Here is a 26,940-nt window from a genome sequence, read left to right as displayed (position 1 = left end):
TTCCTTTATGGTTCAATGAAACTCTATCTCAAACGGTTTTCATCTTACAGCACTTTGAAATGTCAATAAATCAGTGTTGTCTGTCATTCTTGAGACGCTCGACACAAGATACCCTTGCTTACATTTTATTTCTTTTCTCCTTAACCAATGATCAGATCTCTTTGAAATTTTACACAAAGTTCAATGAAATAATGAGGATTTCATTGAAAAAATACATCAGCACTCAAAATTTTTTACAAATGCCTATAAAAAAACTAATAATGGACTTGTAGCCTAATTTTTGTGGTGGAAAAACTAGGTTACGAAAATGTGAATTTTCATCATGTGGGTATGATGGAACGAAAAGCTTTCAATTCTGAAAATCATTGCAGAGACATGCTCTTTCTCTACACAAAATAAAATTTTTGGTTTTTTTACTCCTAATAAAAATTTTACGTTTTTTGGACATTGCGTAAAATTTCAGGGTCAATCCGTACCAAATAGTCCAGCACTGGTCACTTGAACATTTTTAAAATTATGTTTCATTTTTTCGTGATAGTATTCAATATATATATCCAGTTTTGTTGGATTCTTCGATATCTAAGATTGTTTGATTGATTGAATTGGTGTTTTAAGTCCACTGTATGCACAGTAAGGCTAATCGGGACTGGACCTACAGTTTAAAGTGGGATCCGAACCACTTGTACCTCCACCGGGTATCGAACCCGGGACCCCTTGATTACAAGGCGACGACGCTACCACTGCGCCATTGGGGAGGCTCTTGATATCTAAGAATAGTGCAATGTCATTGTAAACGTATGTTAACTTGTGCGAAACTAGTAATACGTCAGGATGATGAAAAGAAAACCTTCGTAAGCACTGCTACATTAAATAAGGTGAAGCGAGCCAGAAGAGGAATACAATTCCAGCAGCATATTTGCAGTCCAAAGTCTAAAGATCATCTTCTTTATGCATGCGATTTTTGTTAGATGTTGCAGTCCGAAGACATCCAACAAGAATCAATTCCATACCAGTGCCATGCATGCAATTTCTGTCACCATGTTGTAGTGAGATACTTTGTCGGGTGGCGATATTCGACAAAAATCGTATGTATCAATGGAGCCTATTTGTTTCCATGTTCCTTCAGTTTGTCCAACAAAATGCCTTACTACGATGTCCAACAACTATCGGACGGCGCCACCCGCTCCCATCCCCTCCATCTGTTGACAGTTCTGTCTCCTTACTACTCCCATACGGACAAGAAAAAATGATAATTCAATGCATTTTCCATGTAATATTTAGAGGCTTGACACATTTTTCTGCCCCTCCGGAAATTTATCTCTCTCTCTCTCTCTCTCTCTCTCACTCCCCCTCTCCCTCCTCCTGCCAACACTAGTTTCTGGCACCGTGGTTGTGTTGTGCATAAAAGAGACCTAAAAGTGTGAGGCCGAAACTTAGCAATAAGATTTCCTGTTCCATAACGAAAGATGGAGGGAAGAAGAAAAAAAAAAAGTTAGTCACGACAAAATTCCCAGACATTTCCCTGACTTGTTTTGACACCTCAAATTCCCCGACTTTTCTCGGTTTTCCAGGTCTCTCACCACCCTGTTTTGGTTCCATCATACCCACATGATGAAAATTCGGATTTCGTAACCTAGTTTTTCCACTACAAAAATTAGGCTACAAGTCCATTATTAGTCTTTTTATAAGCATTTGTAAAATATTTGAGTGCTGATGTTTTTTTTTCTGAAATCCTCATTATTTCATTGAACTTCGTGTAAAATTTCAAAGAGATCTGATCATTGGTTAAGGAGAAAAGAAATAAAATGTAAGCAAGGGTATCTTGTGTTGAGCGTCTCAAGAGTGAGACAACGCTGATTTAATGACATTTCAAAGTGCTGTAAAATGAAAACCGTTTGAGATAAGAGTGAAAAAAATTTAGGGGTTTCTTTCAACTATAAATCTGATTGAAATCTGAGTTGGTGGGTGTCAAAATCTTAGTTTTTTGCATTGATTTGATGTGGAATGACCCATTTGTCAATTTTTTTAAGTGTCAGTTTTCTTCTTCTTTTAACACTAATTATTGGGAGGCACAATTTTACCTCCACTAAAATCTTTGTATTTAAGAAAGAAAACAAAACTAATTTCATCTCTCTACCATTACTTCCCAAACTACGATTTTTTTGTAATTTGTGGCACGTTTGATAGCATGCGCTTGAAAAAATCCCGTCTGCAGAGGCTTTCCAAGCATGCGAGACTCCATCCACTAAAGGACAACCTCCAGGAACACAGAAACAGCGAAGAGGTTCCTAAAGGCATTTGCCTGGAGCAAAGTATAGAGATGCAAAACGTAAGACAGCTGAAAGGTAGCCATCAAAATCTGATGCTAGAAGAGAATGTTAAAAATCCAATGGACAGAGAAACAAACTAAAATGTTTTGAGACATTCACATTGCAAGAGAAGCCTGCAGAAATAGATCATCCAGGAAGAATAGAATGGCAATACCAGGACAGAGTATATCAAATAAATTGTTAAGATGTGAATTGCGAAAACTTCAGACAAAATGAAGATAGGAATGAAACAAGTGATACAATAAAGTAAAAGCATAAGAGCTCAAACCTCGTGTTGGTTTGCTCAAGATATTTTTTTCCATTTAAAAAAATTCTTCCCCTGTTCACTTCTTACCTTCTTCCCATGCCACGTATTTACAGCTGGTGGGCTATGCAACTGGTTTAAGAAGTGCAGTAAATTAAAGATTTTTTAAAATTTGGAATAATATATCCAGTGGCTGAAAAAAATTCAAAAATACAAATAAAAGCTAGTAAATTTATCTCATTGCATTTGTTCTCTTGCATTGTAAACATTAAATGCATAGTCTGCATATCACTACTGTACCTTGTAAATCACTGGGAGGTCGTGAAGTGTCCATTATCCCAGGTATAGGTGGAGAAACCGATTCACGAGATGGGGGTCCTATAAAAAAATATAAATATGTACCAACATGAAGTTATTGCAGGATTCACTCAAATACAAAATGGTTAACATTCCATGAAGTCATGAGTAATGCATTTGGCTCATTCCATGTGAAGTCAACCAATGAAGAAGCACTTTTCAACCTCACATATTTTGGTTAGTTTGGAATTTGAACAGGCCACCTGAGATAGGATAATTTGCAAAATTGCAGATCCATATACGGTATTTTGTATTTCCGAAATTACAGGGGTGCAAAATGTATGATTTTGACAATTTTTTCAACATCTTGTTAACTTTAAATTGCAATATTTGGGCAATCAGGGCATCTATAGAAGTGATTCAGATGGCAATCTGTCAGAGTTAAAAACAATTGCAGGTGGTGTAATCAAAATTTTGGTAGGCATTTTCTCAAAAATGAGTCTTAATTTCTTTCAAAAAATTATGTCCTACCTACATTTTTACTCCAAAACTGTAAAATTTAAAAAAGGGATGCCAATGGGATCCGGAGTTACGATAGATTTAGGTTTGGTTATGGTAGGTTAGGTAAAGCATGCTAACATATTTTGATAGTCAAATTAATATAATTCAAAAGTAAAAGTATAACAGAAATGGAAAATTAAATATACACACAATATTGTTTGAACCGTACATGAAGCCGATATTTATATTCATAGTTCTTAGAAATATAAGGTAATTCGAAGTCCGTTCCCATGAGCAACTCTGTTATTAGTGCACATAGCGAAAAAGAAACGGGGGAAAATTGTTGGAAATAGGCAAGTTGCAATCTAAAGTGCTTGGATTTTCAACGTAGCATGTGCAGTTCAAGATATACACAGGTTAGAGACTCATTGGCACCCTAAAATTCCTTGAAGCTTGTCCCGGTATGCTGTATGTCATCGCAATACCATACAGTACTGGGTATGCATACAGTATGCATGTCACACAGTTATGCAATCTTCCCACATTTACCATTAATAATGTTTGCAGTTTTATTAATGAGTAAATAAATGAATGAGTAAGCATTATGAGGCATATCCAAAAAGTAGATACATCCCACGTAGATCAAAGGGAAATTTTTGTTTTCCAATGTGGCCACACTGGCTTTGACCTCAACCCTTATACTTTCTCTGCATGTTTGTTCGGCAATGCTATAGTGGAACCACGAGCAAAATAACCTGCGCAGACCCGAGACTCCTGTGCACCGTACCCCCGCAAGTAGGAGAGGGGTAGAGTGGACCATGCTTCCTTATGGCCCGAGGTGGAGGAAAGAAGGGAAAGCTGCACGGGGACTTCTCATCCCAAGGTTTTTTCCTTGTGGTCGATCTATACACCAAGTAACAAGTGTATGTTTGAAATGGCAGCACCAATCCACAATCCTACCAAACGCACGATGCATTCCATCATACACTTTCTCAATGCAAAAGTCTAGCATCCGTAGAAATTCACATAAAAAATTGTTGATGTTTATGGGTACATTATGAACCAACAAAATGTGACGAACTGGCACCGAGTTCTCAGGAGACATGGCTGGTGTTCAAGATAAAGAAAGGGGTGGTCAGCTATCTCTGATAACCTTCACAAAATTGAAGAAATTTTCACAAATCTGCATTTGACAATAAGAGAATTGGACCTCGTTATCAAAGTGTTTAAGACCACAGGGTACAATGCATGCTGGGTATCCAAAATGTTAATGGACAGAAACAAAATGAAATGGATGGGCTCTGCACTGAACTTTCTCATGTGCCATGCAGAGGACTGAGATCAGTGTCTGAACCACTATTAATGGAAATGAACTGGGATTACCACCACATGCTTCAATAAAAAAAAAAACAGGACTTGTTTTTTTGGACATACAAGGCATTCTCCTGGCACAACAATTAATGCTACTGCTTTTTGTCAGACCTTGGAATGGCATTGAGAGGCCAAAAAGGAGGGGAATGTTGGCACATGGTGTCTGTCTGCTTCACAACAATGTTCGGGTCCTCACCACAAATGTCACCAAAGAAACATCTCGGTGGGAAATGCTTCGAAGAAAGAAGAAGTCATAATGTGGTTCAACAGGCAGACAGACGTCTATGCCTCTGAAATTCTTCTATTTCTTTTTGTGTTAATCCTGGCATAAAATGAAAACTACTCATCTATTCTTCAACCAGACCCTCCCCTTTTTTTATTATGATTTGTAATTTTTTTGACTACAGTCAGGTGATCTAGTTGGTAGTACATTCAACCACACTGGAGACATGGGTTTGTCAGTGGTCTCAGATAGGAATATTTTTCTCACATTCGTACAGCTCTGTACATCTGTACAGACTGTACATCTATAATTATGTTGATTCGTTAAAATGTTAACTCGGTATATGTGACAAACCTGAGGATTGTGAGCTTTCCGTGAAGTCCCGACCAGCACCTGGCGTTTGTGTATTGACTGACCGAGTTGACCTGAGGAGATCCGCTAATGGTGCCCTATGCCCCTCAGGAGTTGGCTGACATGTCTGAGAAAAGAAATATAAATCAGAATATGAAAGAGAAAACATGAACATTACAACTACATACACTAAAAATATTAACCTCTGCAATGTTGTTCCCACAAGTTTAGTTGAAATGTTTATGTTTATTTTCTCAACATTTTGACACTCTACAGGCATTTCTCCTAGATCACAACCGTAACCAGAATAACAGTTCAACAGGCATGCCATATTTATTCTAGAACCCCATGCACTTTTTTTACTGGAAATGTGGTAGAAAATGATTATGCAGCTTACATGGGCATAGCCAACTGAAGGCAAAGTGCTGAAGAAACATTATCATCTTATATCATGAATCAGCCTTGCTTGTATTTATGCCATTTAACATTAGTTAATAAAATGAGTGAAATAAATTTTATTGTATGAATTGTTGCATGTGAAATGCAGTGACAAAACTCACAGCTGCCTCAATTAACAATAACATCTTGATTACAATACAAGGATGCAGCTTATTCACAAGGTGGTCAAGTAAATACAGTATATTTATAGTGTTGAAACTTTTTTTCCCCAAATGCACTAATGTTGATCTACTCGAAAGCTTCCTGTAAGTAAAAACCCAAAAAAAGGCACTATCAGAATGACACCACATACACACACCGGTTCACAAATTAAAGATAAGCAACAAAGACAAAATGAGGTACACACCAAAATGGGCACACATTTTATCATTCATTCATATTCAGATACAAATAACCTAAAAGAGGTAGAGATGTTAAAAACTAGTTTCCTTTACATAACACTGAATGTAATTTGTTTTTGGCACAGACGGATGGAGAGGGAAGGGGGGGAGAATACTTGTGCTCTTTGTTACATAGTGCCTGGATGAAACAAACAAAAGTCTCGTCTCTGTACCTCCTGGATGGATAAGATTTCATAGACATTGCTTCCAGGGTTACTACAATATTAATGACAATACTCTTACCGATTTCAACTGATACTTGAACACTGAAAAGATTTATGGTTTAGAATATTCATAAATGTCAATAAAAAAATGGCACTGCAACTTTTTCACATCAATCTACAAGAGTTTGGCTTTAAAATATGCAGGTTCACATAGCTTGAAATGGCTGTAATATTCTCATGAAATCCACTCTTAATTCAAAATGTAAAATAGGCAATTTGCAGTGATTTATTGCACTTTGTGGAACCTGCAAGATGCACAGACACTTGCAGGTATTTGAAAAATTTAAATTGATATTATCCCATATATATGGTTACGAAGGTTGTTGATGTAAAAAATGTTGAAAAAATGACCTAAAAATAATATTCGCTCTTAAAAATCAAAACATTAATATTTCATAAATTACAAGAAAGTGGTTGAATAATTCTACAAAATCCTTTGTTTGGTGGTTCAAACTAATGAAGCAAAGGGGGAAAACAAATAAGTGCTACTGTGTTTTTTTTTTACTTCAAGGTTACATAAAATACATCACGAGATTTTTCTGTGCAAGTCATCCACCTCCTTTCAGAGTGGGACTTGAACGATACAGTTGTGTTTCGAGTACAGTAGATTATATTTTTATATTTTATTTTGTTCTGACCAATCTCTGTTTAAAACCACAGATTAAAGCGATAATACTGGTCACGAAGGAGACCCCAACGTAGGCTTCACAAAAACTATTTTAAATTTGCTGCAGGAAAATAAATTTACCACAAATAATTATTTAATCCATTGACAAAGATTCCAGTTAAAAATAATGTGCTTTACCATTGTACATATTTTCGAATAATAGCAAACTTGCTAAAAGAGATCATGCCAGGAAATTTAAATATATGTAACTTATTACACCAAATTATTTAAAATTCACGAAACAACAGGGAAAGAGCAACATAAACCTCAAAACTGAAGAGTTTGGTTTGAGTTGGTGTTTTAAGTCCACTTTATGCACAGTAAGGCTAATCGGGACTGGACCTACAGTTTAAAGTGGGATCCGAACTACTTGTGCCTCCACCGGGTATCGAACCCAGGACCCCTTGATTACAAAGCAATGACGCAACCACTGCACCATGGGGGAGGCCCTCAAAACTGAAGAAAAATGCAATAAAAACTGAAAAAAGTACTGAAAAATGCAAAATGTTTTCTGGTTTCAAATGAAGGGAAATTGACTGATACCAGGTTTAGCATTGTTTCCAAAGCTCAGGAAAAAAAAAAATGATTTTTTATCAACTTCTAAGCCCTATATATGGTACTGCCCAACTCAAAACAAAATTTAACCCACATTCCTCATTGAACAGCTTCTTACTACAGGGACTAAATTTTAAATTCTGCTCAGCTTTACCCTTTACTAAAAGAGTAAGATATCATGTAACACAGATCTAATATACAGACAAAAAAGTAACTTTTGTACCCTATTACCTTTTCTTCTTCTCTGTCGACATCCTGTGAAGAGGCCCCTTTCAAAACTAGCCTCTCGATTTCCTGATTCAAACCTTCTATTGAATTCCTCATGCGAGGCACTAAAGGCTTTGGAATGTTGGGAATGGGAATACCTTTTGGATGTGAGGACGTGGGAGTACATAGTGAAGTAATTTGTGAGCTAGATAAAACTGAGTGGTCACCATGCACAGGATTTGGCTGCATTAAAGCTGTACGCTCCCTACTATTTTCCTTGTTTGTTCTCTGTAATCTGGAATGAAGGGGAAACAAATAGCATTAGAAAGTAGTTTTGTTGTTAGAATAAAGTATTGCTATGTTATTAGAATAAATTATTGCTATGTTATTAGAATAAATTATTGCTATGTAGCCCATTACTGTTCAAGCAATCCAGTTAACCTGTAGCATATGGAAAGATAATTTTTCATCAGAACTCTGTACTAACAATTGACTACTTTAAAGATAACTGGTATAAAAAAAATAATTCTGAAAAATTACCACCAGTAAAACTACTTTTAACTCTTATTGTATTGCTTTATATTAGGGCTGAGCCGGTACAACTTTGAACCAATGCTGATACTTTCACCGATTCTGATGCCGATACTTGTATAATTCCAATTTAAAACAACAAAGGCTAGTTAACTGAGTTAACTCATTACATCACATTTCTTTAATGACTTTAAATAACTTCCAAATTATTCTTATGTAGCAGTATAACACTACAATGTCGTGTGGTATTTGCTATTTTTTTTTTCATGTGAACTTCTCTCTAGACCCAGAGGATGCAAAGAAATTGGTTTTTGAAATGTTGCAAGACTTTTTAAATGTTGCAATTACACCAAAAAATCGGTGGATTGTGTCTCTTCTTTAATTTCATGTAAACACTATTTATTCTTGTTGTTTGGGTTAACCGGAGAGGGAGAAAAGCGACGTAAAAATACACAGTTACCTCAAATTCGACGTATTCCTCTGAAGGCATGATAGTATAGCGAATTTGCAACAAATTTAACACTAATGTACCTTATATCAAGTCGGTCCATTTTCGAGATATTCCACATTTATTAGATTTTGATGAAAAACTCCCGATTTCCAGGTTCAAAATTAAAATAAGAAAAAAGTGCTGATCGAATTCAACTTGTTTTAATTTGTATGTCATGCCAACATGTTGACAATGTTTTATGAACAGTAAAACAATCAAAAGCGCCGAACATTTTCAAAGAGCAGGTCAAAACGTACTCGATGTTTAAATTTTCAATGAAATTGCTTACCAAAAAACAGCAAAAATCTCAAAATATCAATAAGACACTAAGCGTACAAACCACGAGAAAAACTTCCTTGTTTTATCAGCTGTCCGACGACATATTATAATGTTCACAAGAAATTAAAAAATCTGGAAAAAAGTTTAATAACAACGGGACAAGTAGAGCGGAAGTGGAAATTGAAAGAACAATGAAATGAAAGAACGTTTGTATGGCAATAATGGATTTAGTTAACAAGTCTTTCTCAAAATGTTTTCCTCTGTGTCGAATCCATGCCCGAACCTTCTTCCTTACTTCTGTTCTAGTTACTCTTCAAGTGAAAGAGCGTCGCATTTCTTCAGTCCCATCAATGATTCTTTGTTTGAGATTTTCCACGGAAAGCACTGATGTTGCGTAAACTAAGGCCTTCATGTACCCCACACATCAAAACTGACAGGAAATAAGTCGGGACACCTTGCAGGCCACGGGATTGGCCCTTCTCTACTGAACCAGATCCTTCGAAAAGTTGCATCCAGATACTGCCGTACGGTGACTCCATAGTATTACCAACTACCACAATCTCTATTTTTGTGCAAGCAGGAATTGGAAATGGATGATTTCTTTTATTTCCATGCATACCTTCGAGAAATTTGGTCACAGCTTTCACTTTGTCTATGCCTTTGATCTTATCAATCATCTGCTTTCCAGGAGAGGGGGGGGGGGGGGGAGATTTGTTCGGAAAACTACAGAACTTCTTGTGCTGGCCTTCCAACTTGTCACAAGGAAGGGTGAACCAACTTTTCTTGAAAAGAACAAATGGTGCTCTTGGCCGCAGATCTAGCGACTCAAGAACAATGGTATCTGTAGAAAAAGTTCAGCTGATGGTTACCGATACCCTGATACCAAAACATCAGCATTGGTATCAGCTTAACACTACTTTATATCTGATTTACATGATCCAGGCTGGCAGTTTATTTTTTATCTAGGGGTTTCTAATATGTAGTCGAACCATCAACATACTTTACACTCCTTAGTGATTAGCATGATTGATTGATTTGGTGTTTGAAGTCCATTTTATGCATAGTAAGGCTAATCGGAACTGGACCTACAGTTTAAAGTGGGATCTGAACCACTATGTGAGTACACCAGGTATCGAACACCTTGATTACAAGGCAATAACGCCGCCACTGCAGCATCGGGGAGGCCTTGCTGATTAGCATGCACATACAACCTATCCGAATTACACAATGACAGTTCACGGAGTATAACGAACAATTTATTTACATGTTTCTCCCCTTCTCCATTTATACAAACTTCCAGTACATCATGCTCTAGGTTCTCTCTTTCTAGATTACAAGAAATGCACTATTATGGATGTTGTTCTACGAGCACACTATATATCATAGCGATAACCCACTCCCGCAATTTATCACACAGGAGTCTGGATGCAGTCCTCTCTCTCATCAAGTGTTGTATGTTTAATTAGTGCTATGGGAATTTAACATAGCACTAACCCTCTTCCACAGTTAATCATACGGGAGTAATGGCACTAACAAGCAAAAACTAGCCACACTGCTCTCTCCAACTGTATGCTGAACTTGACTCTCCCCTTTAAGAGTAGGAACCCAGATATTTAAAACTCATCCACCCACACCCTACTGGGGCGAAGGCCCTATTGTGAACTGTAAGAAAAAAGCCACTGAGTGAAAACTAACCTTAGACTTCTTGGCTACAGAGTAAAAAGCAACCTTGGCCAGAACATTTACAACATATATGTTATAAAGGGTTTTTTCCAATGTCACAGCTGGGTATGCTAAAAACCACACAACAGTATGAAATGATTTGTCTATTAATGGGGCAAACCATGGCAATTACTGACATACCAAATATCTATTCACCATAATAAGGCATGTAATATAAGTTAGTTGTTAAAAACTGCACAAAGACTAAAAAGATATCATCTCCTAGCAATCTACTGTGCTATGAAGGGGCACCTGTGTAGATATCAGCCATAGTGTAGGTGTGTGATCAGCACCACAATCCAACTGCTTGATTACTGTGTGTGTAACTTTATTGCTTTCATTTAATGTATACTATGATCTTCTTCAGGAACATTTACCTGGCATAGAGGTGTGGGCTAATATGCAGACCATCAACAGTTAGTATGATGTGAATGACAAAAGTTAGTCAGGATTCTAGTTTTTAACCTGTTTAACCCTGAATGTTTTGAACTAGCACTTCTCAAAATACCTGCTGACAATCATCATGATGACCAAAATAAGATCATAAAACCTTCACTTCTACTACTGCCATCATTATATGAGGGCCATTTTTCTTGTAGTGGCAACACTGTTGGTATACACTTGCCAGTTGTCGCTGGGACAAATGACGATCGGGTCTTGTTTAGTCTTGTACTACGGATCGTGTCTAGGTGTTTGGTGCTGAATAGTACTGTCGTGTGGTAGTTTGAAGACATTAAAGTGAAGCGAGTGTATAATACCGCCCTGAACAATGTTCCCGCGTGAAGAACAGCGAATATTCATCAAATTTCAGGTTGCATGTGGAAGGAATGCATGGCAAATTCACAAGGGCTTACGTGAGGCATATGGGGACCATGTACCGTTACAAGATGGGCCAAGGAATTTGAAAGTGGTAGTGAATCGCTTGCGAAAGAACATGGTGGCAGGTATCCTCGCATGGCAACAGATCCACACCACCTTGATGCACTTTGAACATTGCTGGAGAATGAACGGCATTGGACATGTAGTGAATTAGCAAATAAACTGAAGATTTCACCATCCTCTATATACCAGATGCTAACTCAGGACCTCGGTCTGCGTAAGTTATCGGCAAAATTGGCACTGCATATCCTGAATGGCAATGGCACAGAAGTTCTGCAGTTCAGCAATGGCACAGATGGGAATGGGCAAGCATGCACCTTGGTGATTGGAAGGTAACTCATTCCTTGCTCGCATTATTGCCACTGACGAGATATATAGACAAGGTGTCACAGTGAATGCAGACTATCAGGTCAGTTAGCTTCGTGACCATTTGCGCCCTGCTCTTAGGGGCAAAAGACCACATCTCCTGCAATCAGGACCCATCATTCTCCACGATGTCATACAGCACAAGTGGTGCAGTACGTACTGCAACAATGAGGTTGGGAGGTGTTGGAGCACCCACCTTATTCTCCTGACATCAGTCCCTGTGACTTTGATTTGATTCCCAAGATGAAGGAACCGCTGAGGAGGAAACGCTTTTCAGACGTCCCGAGCATCATCACAGCCACAGGGCAGTCTCTGCACACACTGGCACGAACGGGAGCTATCAATGGCATCCAACGACTGCTAGATGTTTGGAAACATGTTCACACAGCAGCAGGAGATTACATTGAAGGATTGTAAATGATTCCATGTATGTATCTTCTTTCATGTCTCTTTCTCATATATGTTGCCACTACAAGTATGCATATGGTAATGTAAAAATTTTAAGAATTTTGCTCAAGAGACATGCACTTCAAAAGGAACCAGGACTAACAAACTGCATGTCCAATTGGAAAAGGGTTGAACCTAGCTCACCAATTCAATCATCATCATTCATTGCTGGGAAAGCTCTGTGACACACAACTCTTTTTTGGTGGGATCAATATGACATATTTGAATTCTTTTGTTATTTAGCATTGCTTTTCTCCCACTTTTGGCTAATCGTGAAGATGAGGATGAATGGTGATATGATGAAGTCAATGGACACTCAAGAACACACCTACGCAGGCTGAGATTCGAACCCCGGGACCCCTGGCATCATAGCATGAAGTGCTAAACACTCTGCCATGGATGTTTGCTAAAAGGCAATTAAGAGTGAGGCAAAAAACGTACCTATGTCTTATGTACTTGTCCAGTTTATCTTCAGTTCCACATGATTCCAGGTACCTATGGGATTTCTTTGGCTCAGCTAACCATTCTTCAGGTGTCTGCAAGGTAAATTAGACCAGTACAAATAACACTATAAAACAACTACTGTCCGTCTACCTTAACTGAGACCATGCACAATGAAATAAAAGTCATCCATATACTATCAGCAAATAGAACATATCAGGAAAGTATTAATCACGTCACATTAGTAGATAAACTTGGTTGTAAATGAGTAACTATATCTTAGATCATTAACTTAAATTGATCTCATTAGTAAATATTATAATTAAAACAAATGTACACAGCATTAATCAGGATAGTATTGAACCTGGGTCTCCCTTCTAACCCGACCACTGAGGATGACTAACACAAAGTCAGCAAAGAAGATTCTGTCTCTCAAAGCAACGTAAGTAAAAAAAATATACATTATAGATGTAGAAAATGGTCCCAGAATATTCATGAGAACAGTGCGCATGAGTTTGGCATGGGTGAGTGTGACTTACTCAAGTGAAGAAGGTATAACTGGTAAACCTGTCCGTCTGACCAGGTCCAGGCCTCTACTTGCCAGAGCATCATAGTCGAAATTGATTGATTGATTTGCTTTATTTTACTTCGCTTTTTGTCCCACTTTTGGCTAATTTGCGAAGATGGGAATGAGTGATGACATCATGAAATTGATGAATGGATACTCACAAACATCCATGGCCAGGCCGAGATTCGAATCTGGGACCCCTGGCATTGTAGCACAATGTGCTAACCCCCCCCCGCCACTGGGGTCAGCCAGTCAAAATTGATCTATTATCATATGATAATGGGAATTGACACATAGGTTCACAATCTCAAACAGCAGTGCACTGCTCTTCCTTCACAAGATAATAGGCTCAAAATAATTTACGTACAGTGGTTGTTGTACACCCAATACATACTGATGCACTAAAAGCTCATGAATCGAGTCACAGACAGACACTTAAGATGATAAAGCAGCTAAGGATGGACAAATATGAAATTTTTTGCCAACATCGTATACAGTACCAATATAAAATTTGCTGACCCAGGTAACTAATGTTCTACCTATCTAATATAAAATTAGAACGTGAATGGTTATTTCACCTCGATTATTACTCCATGAACTCATTTTCTTCATTTTTATGTAAAAAAAAAGGTAAAGTGCTCCCCTGTGCTTAGCACCATGCCATGAAGGCATATAGGGGGTGTGGGTGTAACGCCCCACACTTTCTTGATCCGGTCGTGAGTGGGGGTGATGTGATCAGCATCACGCCCCTGACCGCCTTTACCCCCCAGGGTTTCCCCCAGGTACCCATGTCATTTGATGCTGGGTGGGCGCCGGAGCCACTTTCAACGTTAGAAAAGGCCGGGGATCGAACCCGGGACCTTGAGCATGGTAGTCAGACACGTTACCAACTGAGCCACCGCGGCCACCATTTTTATGTAATTTTCACTATTTTTATATCTATGATTTTAGCCATATTATATGCATAACAAATATAGGCTATGATTAATAGTAGGAATCTGTTGCAAAATCGTAAATTTTATATTGTACTCTATTACTACATCAGAAATTAAGCTTAAAAGTGCTCCATGACACGGGCTAGGTGGCAGAACAGCCTCAGGATGAACCTCGCGCACAGAAATAAAGACTTTGAATTTGAAGTATAGCTTTGAAAGAGAAACTGCATATTATAACAGCTCTATATTCATAAAAATAACAAAATGGCACAATTTTTCCGGAAGCAAACTGCTGCTTTTAAGGTAACTTGTAAAACTCTGAAAACTTTAAACCTGTAAAACTCTACGTTTACTACAGTAAAACAACTTTGTAAGTAGTTTGTTCATATATATTTGAAATAAATATTTACTGCAGGCATACCTAAAGATTGCTAAGCCATACCTGAGTATATTTGTCAACCAAAAGTTGACCACAGTACATGTAAAAACTTTCCCTTGGCCACTGGCCTTTTACATATATGGTATCAAGTGATGCAGTTCTTCGAATGCAGCTCACACTGCTGTAACTGCTACTTTGCCTCGAGTTCAACGTTTTCGACTTTGCTACAAGATAAAAAAAAAAGAAATATAAGTACAAGTGAAAAATTAAGTACAAGTACATTTATCTATTTTGATCATTGTTCAACTCTAGCATACAAGAACAAAAAAAGACTGTAAGAATGAAGAATACAGAGAATGTCTCCAATTTCTTCCCTACTTCTTATACTCACTAAATATGCAGTCCTGGTAACATATCTGGAGTTAAGATTTGGGGGTCACGTGAAAAAATTGTACACTTACAACTAAATATGTTGCAAAATTACGTTCTTCATTACCGCGATCATCCTCCATACAGAAACATAGGAACCATCTTTGCATCATTTGTAGCACTGTCTACAGCATTGCCACACTGTTCCTTTGTTACTTGCAGAGCATTAATTGTTGCTTTGTTACTTGAAGATCATTAATCGTTGAAGCATGGCGGAACAGAGGACGAACTTTGATTAGGGGTGTTTGGCAACGGTGTTCGAGTGTTCTTCTACAAAAATGGCATCTTGCACAGTGAGGAAGTTAGTGCTACAAAACTTATATTTTGTTACAATATGTGCTCATTCGCAAACATTTAACTGATATCCCCACAAACCATTTTCAGTAACGTTAGGGTAAGAAAGGATCTCGAATTTTGTTTAAATTTGGTATATTAACTACTTTTGGCCTTCTAATCAGTACATTATGCATGGGTAGCCCCACAAACCATTCACGGATAGCCCCACAAACCATTCACAGATAGCCCCACAAACCATTCATAGATAGCCCCACAAACCATTCATAGATAGCCCCACAAACCATTCACGGATAGCCCCACAAACCATTCACGGATAGCCCCACAAACCATTCACGGATAGCCCCACAAACCATTCACAGATAGCCCCACAAACCATTCACAGATAGCCCCACAAACCATTCACGGATAGCCCCACAAACCATTCACAGATAGCCCCACAAACCATTCACAGATAGCCCCACAAACCATTCACAGATAGCCCCACAAACCATTCATGGATAGCCCCAAGAACCATTTCCGGTAAGTTTAGGTTAGGTTAGGTCAGGTCAGATAAGCTTAGTTAAAATTTTGTTCCTAAAACAATGTGATACAGCTGTAAAAAAAAATTCCACTTACATCGGCTTTTCCCCCTATTTCCACACGTGACCCCCGCATTTTAACAACAGATTCATGATTAGAAGGCCTAATTTATTTAGTATACAAAAATTAACAAAATATATTCTATATATAATCTATATTCTTCATTCGCTCCAAAAAGTCTAACAAAAGTCTAACAAACAGTGTAATAAATGAGAACTCACATCTACCATGTTATTTACTGTTGATGAGAATGATTGGAATTATATGTAATAAAAAACAAAACAAAAATGCACAATTTTTTTTCACAATCCAAATTCTAAAAATATCTGTAATGATTGCAGAAATATTCCAAATTCTTTTGAAAAATGGCCTGGGATAAAAATATATTTTGAAGTAAAACCCCAATTTTACGTTCCTGGGTTTTACATGTTTACCACTTGATACAATTAAGTTTTCTGGTCCAAGTGAGGCAAAAGATTATAATTTTCTTGCAGATTTCACTTTAGCTAGTGCCATTAAAAATGTATAACAGAGATTTCACAGTATTTATGTATGTACAAGGGTCGTTCAATGTTGACAGACATTTGCAAATAAAAAAGTGGTAAATAGCTGGATAAAATTGCCAGAGGATGTACCTTCATGTTATTGCATGCCCCGATATAGTTGTAAGTAGTGCCAGTAAAAATGGTGGCAAGTATTGTCTCTGTAGCTGTAGAGCAGCGGTGTTATGATCAAATTCCTTGTGAAGGAGAACCTGAAGCCAACTGAAATTTTGAGAATATTGCAAGCACCATATGGGGAGCAGGCAATGTCACAGGCAAGAGTGTACAAATGCTGTCATCAGTTTGGTAAAGGATAGTTGCTGACGAATGAACCACATGGACACATCCAACTGGGATATACAAGGTATTATTTGTTATTTACGTGGATTTTTTGGGGGGGAAAAAGTCATGATTAATGCCCAGTATTACTGCATATTTATGAAGGGTGTCATACGTAATGCCATTCTCAAGAAAAGACCGGGCATGTTGTCAGCAAATGTCATTCTTCACCATGACAATGCATGGCACCACACAGACAATTTGGCAGCAACAACTCTTGCCGAAATGCACTGGGAAATTGTGCTGCATGCTCATACACTACGTACATAGCCCTTGGTGATTATCATATTTGTTTGAGTTAATTAAAGAGCATATGAAAGGAAATAAATTGAAGACAGATGGAGCAAAGAGAAAAGATGTAATGCAGTGGCTACAACAACAGTCAATTGCCATCTAGCCACAGGAATCAAGGAACTGCCACAATGATGGCATTGGTGCATGGATGCTCAGGGGAATACTTTGAAAAACTGGTATAGTCTGGTGCTTGTGGTACTATATTTTATATTTCCTAGAAATAAAAGTCTTGGTCAACCTTGCACAATACTTGTATTAACATTCAAAACTAAAGTATCAACCATAAGGTTTGGCAGATACAAGAGGTGTACTACATAGAAAATTTAACGAAAAATGCAGGCTCGACCAGTACTTGAACCTGTCTGGCATACTGGGAAATTTCCCTCCATCAACACAGCTGACAAGCTGCCCGGTTTCACCTGATTTTTAATTTTAACTGCTTTTCCTGTTGGAATTGTCAGTCGTACCACAATGTTGCATACAAAAATACAGTTAGCTTGGTAGCTCAGTTGGTAGAGCAACGGCATTGTATGTCAGAGATCCATGTTTGAGTCCTTGTCAAGCCTGTATTTTTAACTTAAATTTCAGTGCAAATTTATCTAATATTAATGAACACACTCACTCCCAGTATCTAGACAGCATGTTGAGCTTCGGGTCCAACAATTTGGTAAATAAAACCAACTTTGTACAAACAAATGTTAAGGTGTAGTTATCACATTTACATATATTGTATTTCACTGATGTTTTGTACGACATATTATAGGAATCAATGGGATCCAATACTTGATAAAATGCACATTTCTCTCATTCTGTTTTTCTTAAGCAAACACTGGAAGATATTGGATTACTGTGTGTTTTCTTCCTCTCTAACAGTTTGATTATGAAGAATCAGATGGATATAGCAAAGCATTGGCTAAATTCACCCACTGCCTCTCTCAAAATTTTGCCACATTGTTAGAAATATGGATAAAGGAATTAAAGTTATTTACAAAAGACTGTGAAACATACAGCACACATCTGGAAAATTTCAATTTGCAAGCAACCAACAATGGGGTAAAAAGGTAAAGTGCTCCCCTGTGCATAGCACCACGCCATGAAGGCGTATAGGGGGTGTGGGGGTAACCAACAATGGGGAAGAATTACAATTGGAGTAGCCAACTAATCTGATGCAAAAACTTCTTCATTGCAACAAATAAATTTAGACCACAATTCTGTGTACTACAGATCACCATTAAGAGATTTAAATCCACCCTTTGTCATTTAAAACTGTGGTGAAGAATGCCTTCAAGGGCTAAATGTAAGAACTGTGTAGGAGGTCTTAGACCACAACAGATGAAGTGTCTGGAAGTTTTCAGACTAAAGAAACAAGCAACAACATTTACTTGCAATCTTTCATACCAAATTGACATGACAAGCTTCAGACATCGACATTCGCTCTGTTTTGTAGTCTCCAGTCACAGTGAATGTTACATGTTGTAAGGGTCTATGTGGCTTGCCACCTGGTCTGAAATGTCCCGAGTGTTTCAAGAAAGCCAAGACATACCACTGCAGGAGCTGCTTTAGACAGAAGCATTTCCTTTAAACATTTTTCATAGCATAAATGTTTCCAAAAATCTTACAGCATTTTTGAGAGCAGACAATACTCTACACGGAAGCATTTCATGTAACAATTCGGTTAGCATTTGTGACTGTGATGAAAGGTATGCAGAAAATAATAAATAATATATACAGCGCAAAAAGCATACCAAGTTATGCAGTTTTCATCTAATAATTAATCAATTTAAAGAGGAAGAGATGTAATTTAGAAGGGTAAATGGTTATTTAATTCGTGAGATATTGTGCAAACTCAAACTCTAACGGTTTTCAATTGAAACAGCTAATGTATTCTTCCACATGCATACTGTATGCACTATAAAGTATATACTTAAGCAGTACCATTAATTTCTACCTGAAACCATTTTGTAGAAAATGTTTCTCATCAGTTGAATAGTTATTGGCTTTCAAAAATGTGATGTGATATACTGTGTACATCACACTCAGCTGTCATTATATCTACTCCTGTGAAGTGGAGCTCTATTCTGATTGATTGATTTGGTTTATTTTACTTCGCTTTTTTGTGCCACTTTTGGCTAGTTTGGTGAAGATTGGGATGAGTGATGATATAATGAAATTGATGAATGGACACTTGTAAATATCCATGCCCAGGTCGGGATTCGAACCCGAGACCCTTGGAATCGTAGCACGATGCACTAACCACTCCACCACGGGGGCCAGAGTGGAGCTCTCTTCTGATTAGCAGAGCCACATATTTGTGGTAAATAAGAGATCAATATTTCGGTACAAAAACTAGGCCCATTTCAGGATAAAAAGCAGTATATACAATGGCACTTTGGTGTTTCAATGGTGAATAAAGTCTCCAATCTGACTTTCAAAACCACATTCATTGCACGAAATAAACATTTCCTTTCCATAGGTGGCCGCGGTGGCTCAGTCGGTAACGCGTCTGACTACCATGCTAAAGGTCCCGGGTTTGATCCCCGGCCGGTTCAAATCCGGGAACTTTTCTAATGATGGAAGCGGCCCCAGCGTCAAATAATATGGGTACCTGGGGGAAACCCTGGGGGGTAAAGGCAGTCAGGGGCGTGATGCTGATCACATCACCCCCACTCACGACCAGATCAAGAAAGTGTGCGGCGTTACCCCCACACCCACTATACGCCTTCATGGCTTGGCGCTATGCACAGGGGAGCACTTTACTTTACTTTTATTATTAATCAACTATCTGTAATTTACATAACTCACAGGATAATTTAGACTTCAGGTGTCACTTCAGTAAATAAACTCTAAATTTCATGTTTAAGAGTTTATCTTACATCACTTCATGACAAAACATGGTAGGAAAATGCCCCCATACATTTCAGACAAATGTAAAACTAACATTACAGCGTATTACTTCACATCTTGTGTTGCCGTCAAAAACGAAATATGCATGCCTCTCTACCGATTAGTTATGTTATGCAAGATGATAAGAAAATTAGGACCAATTCTATGAAATATTACATGGCATCAAAATGTTATAAGATTTCTTCACTTTGCACAGTAGAATTAGATCATAACTTAAGAATGTCAAAGAAACTGCATTCATCTAAAGGAGGCCTAAACTGCATAATTTCAAACAATCCAATTGTATTAATGGTTAGTTCACGAGTAGTACATTATGAATACAGTAACTACAATTAATATACACAGTGAAGGTGTACTGAAAGTTATTTTGTAATTGATTTCCTCTAACAATTTTCCAACATACTATATTTTGTTGTTGTTGTTGAAGACTGGGCCCCACCAGAAACATCATGACTATACTGTTTGAAGCAGACATCAATGACATGTTTTATTTTGTTGTGGACGAACTTGGGGAAAACATGAGCAGTGACATAGTTATGGTGAATACGAGATCAAGATATAAGTACAGAAATTGAGCACATTTTGGGATCAAAAGCAGTGTATGAAATGGCATTTAAACACAGTAAAGAAACTAAAGATGCCTGCTTAAACACTACTTTAGCCAAGGCCTCCGCAATGTTGAAGGTGTAATGATTCATCAAGAGCTCCGGTGCTCAACTTCTATTGGAGACATGGCACAGTGATTTTGGATTACACTTTAAACTGAGTCAAGTTTCAATTGACCTTTCCTGGGCATATATTGAACTTTAAAATGCCTCTTAATTATAACATAGCAATAATCAAGAACAGGTTAATATTTCAATGTCATGTACAATTATACAGACGCAACTGAATGTATTATCTTTCACCACACAATGCTAATGGGTCATTTGCAGAGGCACAATAGGGCTAACTGAAGCATAGGTATTGTTACAATGCAAGAGTGGTGTTGCTGTCACCCTGCAGTTAAAGGGAGGCCAGAGGAGTACGAGCCTTGCAATGTTCTCTCTTTGTTCCTGAAATTTTATACAATCCGAGAAATTCTACAGATAGTGCTACTCATGTAAAAAAATGATTTTAGAAACTAAATAAAAAGCCTTACTCTTGTTGCTTACTGTCAGCGAACCTGGAAGACATGTCAACAAAACAGCAGCAGCTCTATTGTAGATTAGGCACACACAGAAGTAGTAGTACGTAGAAATTTTCAGCGAAAAATGCAGGCTCGACCAGGACTTGAACCCGGGTCTCTGGCATACCGTGCCATTTAAGTCCTGGTCGACCCTGCATTTTTTGCTGAAAATTTCTACGTAACAGCTCTATTGTATGAGTGAATGAGCGACACAAAGATCTTCACAACTCAGTGATTATTATTATTGTGGGCAGGAGGACAAGTGGATTCCCAGTAAAGTAAAGTGCTCTCCTGTGCTTTGCACCATGCCATGAAGGTGTATAGGGGGTGTGGAGTTTGGGCCCCACACTTTCATGCGCCTGGCTGCCCCCAAGTTTCCTCCAGGTACCCACTTTATACAATGCTGGGTGGGTGCCAGAGCCACTTGAGGTGAAAAAATCCCAGTTCTCCCCCACCGAGGATCGAACCCAAGTCTTTCTCACATGGTAGTCAGACACTAACGACTGAGCTACCATGGAACCAAACATATAAATAAAATAGGGAGGTACTGGCTCCTTGGCATGCGAGTCTCATCTGAAAGGTCAAATTAACTTACTTGCAGATGACCATGTCTCATAGGGTACACGAGTTAGTGTCACCATTATTTGGGCAATTTTGTGGTTCATTATTCTTCCATTTTGAAGCTCGGTGGGCATTTTTGTCGAAACAGTTTATCTTTTCCAGTGTATGACTAGTATTTTGATATGATATATATATATATTTTTTTTGTTTCATGATAGTCAGTCAGTCTAAAAAAAAAGTATGTTCCATGTTATACTGAAAAAAATGGCTAAGCAAATTCCAACCTTTTGAGGATTCAATCCTTCCAAATGGTGTTCTATTGAATAACACATGATCAGTGAAACTAATTGCATCACAGCTATTACTTTCTAATAGATGCTAGGTCAACAGAACCATGGTTGAACTGCAGTTCAACACCCACAACTGAAATGAACATTTGCTTCAATATATTCATCACTGCAAGGGTCAGTAGGTCAATGCGAGTGACTTTCCATTAAATCTTGGCATGGTGCAGTCAAGAGTTGAGTTCCCACCCCCCTCAAAGTCCAACACAGGAGCATTTACTATCCTTAAACAATTTCTCCTAATAGTATTTTTTGAATGTTTGTGTAAAATTACGAAAGATCACATACTAAATAAGTGAATATGAAGAGGGGGTTTTCATATTTGGGGAAGGATAAAAGTTACTTTCTTGTCCATTGTGGCTGGGGAGGAGGTACTAGCTAAGCATTATACTTCAGTCCACACATCTAGCATAATCAATACATATGCATGTTGCATTATTCTTTACTTGTAGTCAATTATCGACAAGGTCTTGCAATTCTGAAGAAACATTAAGAATCTCTAACTTGTTCTATTTTGATATCTGCTATTCCATGTTTGCAGGAAACCATAAAATATGAACTGTAATGCCACTGACTAATTCAGAACTGCAATACCCTGAATTTTAAGTTTATGATAAAAAATAGGGTATGACCGCATTTAAATTCAATTCTGAAATTCCAATGCTGGTAGTACTTTGACATAACCAGATATTTCAACACAAGCGTGTTATTTAATTCAGTATCAAAGAGCAATGAACAAAATAAAGAATCATAAGCTTCATGTTGTACCCTTATTCAATGAACATGGCAGTTTTCAGATAGGCCTGAATTAACATAGTCAAGTTCCACGAGCAATCCCACAGAAAAACTTTTTTTGGGCCTCCATCCAAAAATGTTTGCATACCAGTCGCTGGAAACAATTATTATAATGTTTAAATGTTCAAATTGCAAAGGAGAATATTTATTTTTACTGTAAAGCACTCACAACAGAATATATTCATTATTCAGTATACATTGGTGATAAAGACATTATTTGTCAGATGCAGGATAATACAGAACATGGTTGTTCTGTTAACATAGATATTATTACTACAGATGATAAACACTTCACAATTGGAACATCCTACTATTTTTCTACTTTCGGAAAAATTGCCACCATGTGAAAATTTTGTAATGAAAACACGTGATTTATCCACAGGATCATTGAGAGTTAAAATTCACCACAATCACAAAGCTCCAACACACATTCATTAGACACTCCATAATCAGGTGCTTTGTTCAAAGAAGTGCAGCATGTTGTTATTTCAAATTTCATTAATACACTTCCACTTTGAATACCTGATATATGGTTATTCGAAACAGATTTCTGAATTGTTTACAATGAAGCTTGAAGTCCTTAAATATACTTTAAACCACCACTAACAATAGGATTCAGAATGGAACAAATCAAATGTGAAGTCAAGAATACTTCCTCACAATCCTAGTTTATTATTCACTGATTCATGGTCATTACTTAATACTTATTGACTACTATTATTCAGAATTCTCATTAGTGATAACTGTAAGCACAATTTTTATTATTTTTTTCAAAACATTTTAAGTCTCCACAGAGTGCATTTATTATTATAAATTTACAGTCATCAGTCTGTCTTAAAAATGGAACTTTGTTTCCAAATTTTTATTGAGAAATATTAAAATCCATAAAAATCCTGGGTAAGAATTTACAATACCGGAAGTATCTCCAAATTCTTTCCTACTTCTTATACTCACTAAATATAGAGTCCTGATGATGTATCTGCTGTTAAAATTTGTGGGTGACATGTAGAAATTGTACATGCACGTGTACAAGTTGTAAAATAACGTTCCGCTCTAGTGCTACAAAACTAACATTTCGTTAATGTATGTGCCCGCAATTGGCCATCAAACCATTCTCTGATATCCCCAGGAACCACTTTTGGTAAGGTTAGATTAGGTTAGGCAAGCATAGTTAAAATTTAGTTCGTAAAACAATGCACATATAGCTCCAAAAAACTTAACCGAAAACCAATTAATTCGGCTTATTTTCCAAATTCCTGATGTGACCCTCACAGTTTAACTCCAGATTCGTGATTACGAGGCCAAAATTACTTAGTATACCAAATATGAAAAGATTTGGAGATACTTCCGGTATTGTAAATTTGCTCCTAATCCTGCTATGTTTGCTTGATATGTATTAGCAATTTATGTAGAATTCACAATGCTAAATTTCAAGTCTGAAAGATCTTATGCAATCTGATAGAAGAAAACTTACTAGGCTATGAACTTCCTTGCATTTACTGTCATGTGAGTTACTCTAAACACCTTAAGCTGCTTTTCATTTCACTTCCTTAATTAAGATTACATACTGAAAATTATAAAATTAGAATACAATGCACAATAAGGCAAATGAGTCAATATGCAAAGAATGATTTATTATAGATTTGAAGTAGCTTCAGCAATTTGGCCCAAGCATTTATTATTGATAGTATTTAAATTGCTATTTTTATCATTTAAACTGGCTTAAAATTTTGAGTCCCTAACTACACTACTGTATAAAAAAATGGACTTTAAAAAATGATCGGACCTACTTGATTCCAGATATGCGAATTCAATTACTTCCAAACCATTTTTGACTTCTCGGGTCAATTTCCTACTTTGGTAATCAGTAATACAAGTCGAAGAGATCATGTTGGAGCATGACTTTTTCTTCACATGTTATTTTACTTTTACTTCTATGATCGCAAAATACCAAATAATAGTTCACTGATAAATATCGTTATCTGCTACAGTTATCAGCTGTGTATCGTTAATTATTTCAATTAACTGTCATTAAGAGATGAAGTTTACCGGTCGAGACAAGCAAGCGATTCAAGTATTGGTTCTTGCATTCAGCACAGCAAAAGTTCACAAACCACCATCATTCTAATACAGTTACGTTTGAAGCTCCCAGTATTTTGATACAACTTAAAACTATATAAATGCATGCACTTTACATACGACTATTTTTTGTAGCCATGACCTTGGTTTCCTACCACTTTCGATGTCATGTACTACATTCTCAACTCCCATTCTTAATATGCAATTAAACTTGACGAGAAGGATTTTAGTTGCATTATTTACAACTTGAAGTGAAGGCTTCTATTGTTCTTCAGGATCACAAACTGCTATAGACAGTCAGCTAACCCCAAACCAAGATTCGACAAATTTAAGGATAAAAATGTCCCTCATACCTCTATAGCTTAAAGAACCCGGACTCCTTTGACCTGATAAAGTAGCATCTGGAGAAGTCCTTGATTTCCAAGCAGATGGCGGAGATATGGTTGGGCTGTTGCTTTTACTCTTTCTTATATTACTCCCTTGTCTCATCAATGAAGACATAGGAAGCGTAGCTCTCATAGGGCCTTGCTTAGAAGGGCAGGGAGAGGATTTTCGTACCCGTTGTGATCCCTGTCCCGACATTTTGTCATGTGTTGTACAGAAATATGTTTCGCGAAAAATGCAGAATGATATGTCGTTAAAATGACACATTCAAACAATATTACACAGCCATTAACGTACACGAGCACTCTTGTCTCTACACAACTACTCTACTACTCTGCTTGTGCTGCCAAGATACTTTCACGCACGTCTTGTCACTTACGATCTTCTGCTGTTCTCAGCGGGTCTCTTGATATCACGTGCTCATCGTTTCGTTTTCTTATTGGTTAAAAGAAGGAACCGTGTCCAGAGCAAGTAAATGCAGATGACGGTCCTAGTTGGTTGAGATGTTTACATGTATATATTTGAATTGCCTCTACACAATTCACAATCACTTTAATTAAAATCTCTTCTTCAAGGTTAACTGTTCGACTCGATGATACAGCTTTATTTCAGCATAATACTTACTTTATGCACCTTCGATCTTTCAATCCAGTACTACCCGTTTCGTAAGAAACTAATTTATGTTGCATACAGGACTGACTTCCTGTTTGGAAATTTTACACATAACAAGAAAAAAGTAATCACCATACCACTCAAACACACGAGACAAGATGAAAATATTCACATTTTATTTCCTTGTTCAAGGATCTGATGTTGGTTACGGTTGTCACCACGTAGGTAAATCATCCTGGTTTCGATTCTCGGTGTAGTTACGGAACAGATCAGCGATTATGAACGCATATGAAACATTTCGATTCCATTACGAATAGCAAGTGGTAGAGAAAAAGTGCTTATAACTTATAAAGTAAATAATTTGAAGCTTAATCAATTATTTTCCTTATCAGAGTTTCATTTAGAAGATAAGAATCGATATTGAGTATCTTTCTTTCCATCAGAATTTTTTCAACGTCTCACATTATTCACCTCTTAATTTTTCATAGAGGAGGATGGAGAAAATACAAGAGGACCACGCGCATGAACTCTAAGTTATAGTTGATTTATTTCTTGTTTGCAATACAAACTCAACATTAATTCCATATCAGATAATTAATTAAAGCTAAGCATCATATTAAGATGAATAAGACATAATAAGCCGGCGTATAAGAATTGAGACCAATGATTTGTCACATTAGTTTGATAAAAATACCACAATGCTGTGTTTGAAGAAATGAGGGAAGCATCGGAAAAATGACATTAAATAATGTGATTATTGCTGGTTC

General features: G+C 37.3%; 1 protein-coding gene across 1 annotated transcript in view; it reads right to left on the bottom strand.

The window, feature by feature from the left end:
- The window catches only part of LOC145987093 (protein FAM117B-like), a 32,550-nt gene extending 6,630 nt beyond the window's left edge, over positions 1–25,920 (bottom strand). The window contains exons 1-6 of the mRNA XM_083121565.1: positions 25,531–25,920; positions 14,910–15,070; positions 12,965–13,059; positions 7,834–8,104; positions 5,321–5,444; positions 2,875–2,952 (exon numbers count right to left, since the gene is read on the bottom strand). Coding sequence (XP_082977691.1) covers positions 2,875–2,952; positions 5,321–5,444; positions 7,834–8,104; positions 12,965–13,059; positions 14,910–15,070; positions 25,531–25,828 — 1,027 coding nt within the window. The 5' untranslated portion in view covers positions 25,829–25,920. The remainder of the gene's footprint in view (positions 1–2,874; positions 2,953–5,320; positions 5,445–7,833; positions 8,105–12,964; positions 13,060–14,909; positions 15,071–25,530) is intronic.
- Between the last annotated feature and the right edge of the window lie 1,020 nt (positions 25,921–26,940).

The sequence above is a fragment of the Lepisma saccharinum genome, chromosome 4 (assembly GCF_977018435.1).
Source record: "Lepisma saccharinum chromosome 4, izLepSacc3.1, whole genome shotgun sequence".
NCBI classification, from domain to species: Eukaryota; Metazoa; Arthropoda; class Insecta; order Zygentoma; family Lepismatidae; genus Lepisma; species Lepisma saccharinum.
Note: the sequence above shows the minus strand (reverse complement) of the source record. Positions and strands in the feature narration are given on the sequence as shown.